The 9,788-nt window shown below is 44.6% G+C and overlaps 1 protein-coding gene across 1 annotated transcript in view; it reads right to left on the bottom strand.

Moving 5' to 3' along the window:
• LOC139263409 (protein kinase C epsilon type-like) overlaps positions 1-9,788 on the bottom strand; it is a 321,784-nt gene that overhangs the window by 17,579 nt on the left and 294,417 nt on the right. Inside the window, exon 13 of the mRNA XM_070879471.1 lies at positions 6,128-6,316. Coding sequence (XP_070735572.1) covers positions 6,128-6,316 — 189 coding nt within the window. The remainder of the gene's footprint in view (positions 1-6,127; positions 6,317-9,788) is intronic.

Raw genomic sequence — 9,788 nt, 5'->3', positions numbered from 1 at the left:
AGGGAGTGGTTGAAGTGAATAGTATAGATGCATTTAAAGGGAGGCTAGACAAGCATACGAGGGAAAAGGGAATAGAGGGTTATGTTGATAGATTTAGATGAGGAAAGATGGGAGGAGACTCGAGTGAAGCATAAATACCAGCATGGACTGTTTGGGCCAAATGATCTGCTTCTATGCTGTATATTCTATGTCATTCTATTTTCTATAATTGGCCTAAAGCGGGGAAGAAATTGTCAGAATTTCCACTTCTGTTTGCTATCCAGCAACTTCTGCTGGAAAGTGGGCATTAAATGAAAACAGGACTGGGCCCCAGCAGTGATATCCTCCAAGGATGAGTAGCCTCCGCTCACCCATGAAGAAGGGGAACTTGTGAGAGATATTGGAGGGAGGCCTTCACCCATGGAGCTATACCACAGCACAATGCCCATTCACAAAGGTGGATAAAAGGAATCAACAGCAAATCAACGAATATCGGACCTGGCAATAGAATACTGAAATAAGATGGTGAAGGGAAAAGGAACAGCAGGTAGTGGTGGGTTGTTCTAGGGCCCTGCCTGTTCATGCTACTCATAAATAGTGCAAGTTCATAAATATTGAAGTGGCATTTCTCATGTAATGTTTGCTGATGATGCCAAGCTATGTGACCAGGATACCTGGTGTAAGGGAGATTGGTAATTTTGAAAGGGGTCTATAAAGATTAAGTGCATGGGCTGAGGTATGGTAGGTGCACGTTGCATATGGGTACACAGTGAATAATGCCCATTCACAAAGGTGGATAAAAGGAAAAGGATTTCAGTATCATTATCAACCATTCACAAAGTATTTTAACTATATACAATTAACAGGTATAGTTACATTTAGAATACTGACCGTAACTATGGTACCTCCTTCAAAAAATACATTGACATACTGGAGAAGGCACCAAGATGAGTACCAAGGATGATTTTGGGGCTTAGGTCGCTATGATATGAAGAGATTCCAACAATTTAATTTATTTTCATTGGAGAAATTACAAATCAAGGGAGAGCCATGATCTAGGTCTTTATAATGCTGAGATGTTACAAGTACAAATGAGGGCCTGGTCTGCCCTCAAGGCCTCCATAATCAGCACCTGCGAAGAGATGCTCGGTCACTCGACCAGGAAACACCAACACTGGTTTGACAAGAACAACCAAGAGATCCAGGAGCTAATAAGCCGCAAGCGCAAGACATTTTTGAACTTAAAACAGCAACACAACACGACAACAAGAAAGCAGCTCTACAGACGGCTGAAGGCCGAAGTCCAACAAAAAACTAGCGACCTAAAAAAAACAGATGGTGGGTGGAGAAAGCATTGGAGAACCAGCAATTAGCCGACAGCCACGACATGCGTGGATTCTTCAGCGCAGTCAAGACCACCTATGGCCCAAGCACCCAAGGCCCTACCCCACTGCTGGCCAAGAACAGTGAGGTACTTATCAAGGGCAGAGAGGCAGTCAGTGCCTGTGGGAAGGAGTATTTCGAAGATCTCCTTAACTGAGACTCTGTCTTTGACACAAGTGTCCTCAACTCCATCCCGCAGCATGATACCTGCCACCATCTCAGCAAAACCGCAGCGCTGCACGAGGTTGAAAAGGCCATCCGTCAGCTCAAAAACAAGGCATCAGGAGCAGATGGAATCCCCGCTGAGGCAGTAAAACATGGCGGAGAAGCACTATTGGCACAAATACATTGCCTCATTTTTCTTATCTGGAAGGAGGAGAGCATGCCAAGAGATTTCAGGGATGCCGTAATCATGACAATCTTCAAAAAAGGACACAAGTCCGACTGCGGTAACTACTGAGGAATCTCCCTGCAGCTGACCACAGGGAAAGTCATCGCATGAATCCTCCTCAATTGTCTTCTCCCTGTGGCTGGAAAGCTTCTCCAAGAGTCGCAATGCAGATCCCGTCTACTAAGGGGTACAACAAACATGATCTTCACTGCACGACTACTACAAGAGAAATGTAGGGAACAGCACCAACTCTTGTACATGGCCTTCTTTGACACAGTCGACCATAAGGGATTATGGAGCGTCCTCCTCAGTTTCGGCAGCTCTCAAAAGTTTGTCACCATTCCCCGCCTGCTCCACGATGACATGCAAGCCCGTGAACCTGACCAATGGATCCAGCACAGACCCAAGCCACGTCGGGACTGGGATCAAGCAAGGCTGCATCATCGCACCAGCACTCTTTTCGATCTTCCTTGTTGCAATGCTTCATCTCACCCTTAGCAAGCTCCCAGCTGGAGTGAAGCTAAATTACAGATGGGAATCTGTTCAACCTCCGCCGCCTCCAGGCCAGATCCAAGACCGTCCCATCCCGTCATTGAACTACAGTACGCGGACGACGCTTGCGTCTGCGCACACTCGGAGGCCGAACGCCAAGCCATCATCAACACCTTCACCGAGGCGAACGAGAGCATGGGCCTTACGTTAAACATCTGTAAGACAAAGGTCCTCTACCAACCTGACCCCGACACACAGCACTACCCCCCGCCTCCCCCGATTATCAAAATCCACAATGAGGCCTTGGACAACATGGACTATTTTCCATACCTCGGGAGCCTACTGTCAGCAAAAACAGAGATTGACGATGAGGTCCACCACTGCCTTCAGTCGCCTGAGGAAGAGGGTGTTTGAAGATCAGGACCTCGAATCTGGCACCAAGCTTATGGTCTACAGGGCAGTAGTGATACCCGCTCTCCTATATGGCTCAGAGACATGGACTATATACAGCATACCTCAAAACGCTGGAGAAGTACCGCCAGCGCTGCGTCCACAAGGTCCTGCAAATCCATTGGCAGGATAGCCGCACCAATGTTAGTGTTCTCGCTCAGGCCAACATCCCCAGCATCGAAGCATTGACCATGCTCGATCAGCTCCGTTGGACGGGCCACATCATCTGCATGCCCGACACAAGACTCCCAAAGCAAGTGGAGCTTCGACATGGCAAGCGAGCCCCAGGTGGGCAGAAGAAATGCTTCAAGGACACCCTCAAAGTCTCCTTGATAAAATGTAACTTCCCCACCGACTCCTGGGAATCCCTGGCCAAAGACCGTCCTAAGTGGAGGAAAAGCATCCGGGAGGGCGCTGAGCACCTCGAGTCTCGTCACCGAGAGCATGCAGAAACCAAGCGCAGACAATGGAAGGGGCGTGCGTCACCCCAGGCTCCCCACCTATTCTTTCCTTCAACCACTGTCTGCCCCACCTGTGACAGAGACTGTAGGTCCCGCATTGGACTGTACAGTCACCTGAGAACTCACTTTGAGTAAAAGCAAGTCATCCTCGACTCTATGGAACTGCCTATGATGATGACAAATAACATCAAATAAAATAACAGGTTAGAAGATTATTTTTGTTTCCTCCCCACCTCCAAATCAAGGCAGCACAGATCCTTTTGTAATAAATGTAATTTTTAAATGAAATGTACCGGCCATCTCTTGTTTTCGAACTTAAGTTGTGCAACATTTACCCGATAGACGAGCAGGTTTACAATTCTGACAAGTGAGGGCAAGTTTCACAGAGATTTGCTCTGATGTGTGTTCATATGGAATTCTGACAAAAGCATGCTGCAACATGGTGACTCAGAAACAAGTCCGATCACTATCACGTTGTCACTAGATGAATCACGGAGGAGGGCTGAATTTTATAAGCTCTATAGAGATAGCATTATCTTCTCGGCCAAGCTAAAGGAAACATGTGGTACAGTTACAGACATGTTCGCAATGCACAGGATCTGACTACAACGTCAATACTTTATCTGTGGTATAATCATCAAAACCTGCAGAGCAACACTTCTGTGCGGTTTCAGCTGGAGCAGTGACAAGACCTTTTGACCTTTCTTCCCTTGACTTATCACATTACAGTTGCAACAAATCAAAAATATGTTTTGCTGAACTTAACTAAACCAACAGTAATTGTAAATCAGGGTTGGGATTTGTATGGCAATAAAGAAACTAGCATAAAAATAAACACAATAAGGCGGATTTGAAAAGCCCCATTATTCACTACTGGGAGACATAGGTGTCAGCAAATGGCATACAGTTCTATTCTGCTACAGCTGAAGTTCCCACTTACACTCTGTGCTAAAATGCAAACCAGAAGCAAACATTCTGGTATTTTTAACTTTTCCATTTATTTTTCTCTTATTTAAAAAAAAGACTTGCGCCTCTCACAACCTCGGGATGTTCCAAAGCATTTTACAGCCAATGAAGTACTTTTGAAGTGTAGTCAGTGTTGTAATGTAGGAAACATGGCAGCCAATTGGCGCACAGCAAGCTCCCACAAACAGCAATGTGATAATTAATAGCTAATTATTTTAGTGATGTTGATTGAGGGATAAATATTGGCCAAGACACTGGCAATAACTCCCCTCTTCAATTTGAAATCGGGCCATGGGATCTTTTACATCTACTGAAGAGAGCAGACGGGGCCTCCGTTTAACGCCTCATCCAAAAGACGGCCCCTCTGACAGTGCAGCACTCCGTCAGTACTGCACTGGAGTGTCAGCCTAGATTTTTATGCTCAAGTCTCTGGAGTGAGGCTTGAACCTACAACCTTCTAACTCAGAGGCAAGAGTGCTACCTACTGAGACATGGCTAACTCATGATACCAAGGCATTAAATGTTGAGGATCTCAATGAATTTTCATTAGCAGCAGGGGGGAAAAAAAAAAACAGAATTCGAACCTCAGTGACGCTCCCTGTCACAGCAGCATCCCAGTCTGCTTTGGGACTAAAATAAAAATGATTGCCAGCCTGCTTCAGTACCATATTATTATTTTGTGGTACTTCATCCCTTTTATTTATTCGTGCGGCTTTTCAAATCAACCACATTGTGTTTATTTTAATGCTTGTTTCTTTATTGTCGTACAAATTCCAACCCTGATTTATTGATTCATCTCATTGTCTAGGTTCTCCTCCCTCCCTCTCCTGGCCATCCTGCTCTCAGGAGTCTTACAATGCTGTTCTAGGACCAGCGACTATATGTGCACAGCAGGGGCGAGGGTTACTTGTTCTCTGTTTTATTTTCCCAAGATACCTTATCAGGACCTTGTCATACAGCTTGCCAAGGGTGTGAATTCTCATGTTACAGGCCATTAGTGGATTGGTGTGGTGCACCATTGAGGCACTTTCCTCAGCATCATTTAATAGAACATCGTGCACCCTGCTGCAAGGCACGATGGATCAATGGATGGAGACCTGCCGCTTTACCAAGATCGAGCCGAGGAGCATTCCAGTGGAATTGCTATCTTTCTTTTTGTTTAAAGATCGATCAACGGATTAATTAAAAAAAACATAAAAGATTCCGTGATGGACCAATGGGTAAAGCAATGCCCTGTACAGCACTAATCCATATATACTAGAAAGTGCCAGGTCCACTTCAGCGTCTATGCTGAATTACAAAAAAAGAAAGACTTGCATTTATATAGCACCTTTCACAACCTCAGGTTGGCCCGAAACACATTACAGCAAATGAAGTACTTTTGAAGTGTAGCCATTTTGCGCAGAAAGAGCAAAAGGTGGCATTTCCAACAGTGCAGCTCTCCCCTGGAGTGTCAGCCTAGATTTTTGTGCTCAAGTCTCTAGAGTGGGACTTGAACCCACAACCTTCTGTCTCAGAGACGTGAGTGTTAACAATTGAGCCTTGGCTAAATGATGTGATTTCAGCCAGGCTACCAATCTGGGGTGCTTCAAATTGGGGTCAACTATTCGAATCAGTGAGGGCTGCCACTCTTGATTGCTGTCCACTGGTCTGCTGGAAGTCCGCCTTTGTGTGGATGTCGGGTTAGAGCAGGATCAGATAACCTGCTGAAATCCACTGTCAGTGCTCCAAGCCCCAGATAATGTTAATGGCTTCAGAAAAGGAAGGAATAAAATGGGACAAAACAATTCCTCAGAACAATAAGCTTCAGTAGCACACAGCAAGGGCATATCCTAACTGAGCCATCGGGGATAGGGGAAATGTTTCATCCAAGATGTTGGGGTTATTTCAAGATCCCAAATATTAATCGAATTCCTGCTAAGACCACGTTCCTCCTGAGATACAAAAGGAGTGGCTCAGTAGAGCACAGTGCAGAAACAGAGGTATAGAATGGGTCTCAACTTACAGTTTTCAAGATGACCATTGCCCGGTCACTCAGCCAGACTGGGTAAAGGACCTCATCATTCAGGATGGATTCAAACAGGTCGTCTTCGTTCTCAGCTTCAAATGGTGGCTGACCGCAGAGCATCTCGTACAACAGGACACCGAGTGCCCACCAGTCCACGGAAGAACCATACTGCAATTCCTGCAAAATCTGTCCAGAAACAGAATTCCTGTCAATCCCGCAACTTTCCACACAAATTAACTGGAAGCTTAAATAGAATAGAAATGTTACAGAATGTAAGCCTTTAAAAATATACGGAAATGCAAGATATCTCACCGGTGGTGAGGACTTAGAAAATCTACCCTTCTGTTGCTTGTCCCAGCCATTTCCAACTGGCTCATTCTGTCTCTCGGTCAGCTGCACTATCAAATGTCCCAATGGGCTTAACAGACCTATTAACTGTACCATGTGCTACCTGGGAAATAGCTTCAATTAGGCATAAAACATACAGCAGCTCTAAAACGATACTTTTATTTGATAGATTCTAGGTGCTGGAGTTACAATATTAATTATTTGACTGTCACAAGGGCTCATTAAGGTATAAGCGCTTTTCAGAACATACTTTAGACTGAATGATAGACTTGATACCTGCTTATATTTATGTCCAAGGTGCCAGGCAGATTGGCACCATTAAACAAACTAACTGGAACTACCAAAGGAAAGTGAAAAAGACCCAAATAAATAAGTAAACCAAATGAGAAATGAAAATTAAGGTAGAAGAATTTGCTGTCCGTGACAGGGCCTGTGCATCTCCATGGATATATATATACTTGACAGGGAAAAGAATGAAGGGCTATGGTGAAAAACAGGGTGTGGGACAAATTGGATAGCTCTTTCAAAAAGCCGGCATAGGCACGATGGGCCGAATGGCCTCCTTCTGTGCTGTATGATTCTATGATCTAAAACTGACTTGCTATGGTTGGTAGGTTTGTCAGTTTCTCAGCCTCACTGCTAAAACTCAGCAGAACATGAAGATGACATGGTTTATATTGGGAGAGGGAGAGAGGGTGAAATTCTGAAATGACACCACCAACTTGAATTACATTACTTGGTAAACCATTATTGAGCAGCTGAGTAAGCCAGGGTGGAATACTAGATATGGTGATGCAACATCAACAACATAACTTGCATTTGTATAGGGCCTTTAATGTAGTAAAACATCCCAAGGCGCTTCACAGAAACTTTGTCAACCGAACCACATAAGGAGCTTTTAGGGAAAAGAAAGACTTGCATTTTTATAGTGCCTTTCACGACCACCGGATGTCTCAAAGCGCTTTTCAGCCAATGAAGTACTTTTTGAAGTGCAGTTACTGTTGTGATGTGGGAAACGCCAAATTGTGCACAAGCAAGCTCCCATAAACAGCAATGTGATAATGACCAGATAATCTGCTTTTGTTATGTTGATTGAGGAATAAAATTGGCCAAGATACCGAGGATAACTCCCCTGATCTTCTTCAAAATAGTGCCATGGGATCTTTTACGTCCACTTGAGAGATCAGATGGGGCCTCGGTTCAACGTCTTGTCCAAAAGACGGCACCTCAGACAGTGCAGTGCTCCCTCAGCACTGCACTGGAGTGTCAGCCTAGTTTTTTATGCTCAAGTCCCTGGAATGGGACTTAAACCCACAACCTTCTGACTCAGAGGCAAGAGCGCTACCCACTGAGCCACAGCTGACGTTACGATGAGGGATGATAAGGTAGTTTTTAAGGAGCGTCTTAAAAGGAGAAAAGAGAGGTAGAGTGGTTTAATGAGAGAATTGCAAAGCTTGTGGACTTGGCAGCTGAAGGCATGGCCGCCAATGGTGGAGAGATTAAAATCAGGGATGCACAAGTGACCAGAATTTAATCAGCGCAAATATCTCAGAGGGTTGTAGAGCTGGAGGAGCTTACAGAGAAAGTGAGGGGTGAGGCCATGGAGGGATTTTAAAACAAGGATGAGAACTTTAAAATCGAGGCATTGCTTAACCGAGAGCCAATGTAAGTCAGCGAACACAGGGGTGATGGGTGAATGGGACTTGGTACGAGTTAGGACATGGGCAGCAGAGTTTTGAATGACCTTAAGTTTATGGAGTGTGGAATGTGGGAGGCCGACCAGAAGTGCATTGGGATAGTCAAGTCTAGAGGTAACAAAGGAATGGATGAGGATTTCAGCAGCAGATGATCTGCGGCAGGGGCGGAGTTGGGCAATGTTACGGAGGTGGAAATAGGCAATTCTAGTGATAGTGCGGTAATGTGGTCGGAAGCTCATTTTGGGGTATATATGACACCAAGATTGCCAGGGAGATGGATGGAGTTGGTGGCTATGGAACGGAGTTTGTGGTGGGGACTTGAGTCACAGGGGGCTTTACAAGGAATTTAACCTTTGCACAGAACAAGTTAAGTCAGGGCATGGTCCAAATGCTGTACCACAATAAAATAGAAACAGGATATTGCAACAAGAGATATCCTTTCATCTCAGGAACCTGGGTTCAAATTCTGTCCAAACTGATGTGATGAAGTTCTTTTCTCTTAAGCACCTATAAGGGTCCTAACTGAAAAAAGCTTGAATAATCTCAACCTAGGTCCTAAAGGAAAAGGTGCAGAACACTGCTCATATAATTCAGTACAAATGGGCAATAAACTGATGATCAAAATGACTCTTTACAAGTCATTGGAAGCCCCATACTCGTGCTATAGCGAATGATTTTCTGAAACTGGGGTAAAGGTGCATTTTTGGGACATATAAACCCTTGCATCTGATCATGTCAAAGGTGAGCCAGGAGTGCGTTTGATGGGGTCACTGAGTAAGAAAAGTTATAAAGCTTTCCATTCCCCCGTATTGACATTGATCATCTTAACATTCACTAAAAACAATCTGAGCCCAGCCTGTCAACATTACAGTGAGAACATTAATTATTGGCATGACTTAACTGATATGAAGCATTTTTGTGTGGGGTGTGTGAATTTGTGCTGCTTACTAAATCTTTGTACATCTGAACCTTTACGGTTAATCAGATAAGTGAAGGCACTCGGTGGCCCTATCTATGCTGCATCGAGCAGGTAGTTTGGGGTGGATGTGGCACGAAACCAATGTCTCTATTGGTGCATAATTGTTTCTTGAAGTGGTTCAGAAATATTGACATTGGGTACCTGTGGAAATCACCCCAGTCATGTTGCAGGCTTTCCACCACAGTCAGAACAATGATCAAGCTGTTCGTGTAGACAAACATGCTTGTGAAGGCACAATTGTCTCTAAGTCATAATACTCAACTTTTCTTCTGGTCTCTGAACTTTTCCCAGTTATCGGAGGACAATATTTGTGAAACCAGCATGCCATTGCTCAACAGGCGTATATGTCAGCGTGTAGCTGAGTAGTACAGATCAAAGGGTACCAGGTAGTTTTCAGCCAGGACAGTAGTCAAGGTGCTAAAACAAACCTGTGAGCTTATAAAGTAGCTTCTGAGGGCCACCACTATTTGGAAATGCACGCTACAGACTTATTAGCGCATGTGGAACTTCTCTATAGCATAATGGATTAAACTCTGAGGAAACCTGGATAATTGGTGTACTGATCCAAGATCAATCACACTGTTGAGACCATCACAATTCTGCAGACAGAATCCTGCACAAACCTTCAGAGTTA

Source organism: Pristiophorus japonicus, chromosome 4 (assembly GCF_044704955.1).
Source record: "Pristiophorus japonicus isolate sPriJap1 chromosome 4, sPriJap1.hap1, whole genome shotgun sequence".
In the NCBI taxonomy this organism is placed as follows: domain Eukaryota; kingdom Metazoa; phylum Chordata; class Chondrichthyes; family Pristiophoridae; genus Pristiophorus; species Pristiophorus japonicus.
The sequence above is the reverse complement of the archived record's forward strand: the minus strand, read 5'-3'. Positions and strand labels throughout refer to the sequence as shown.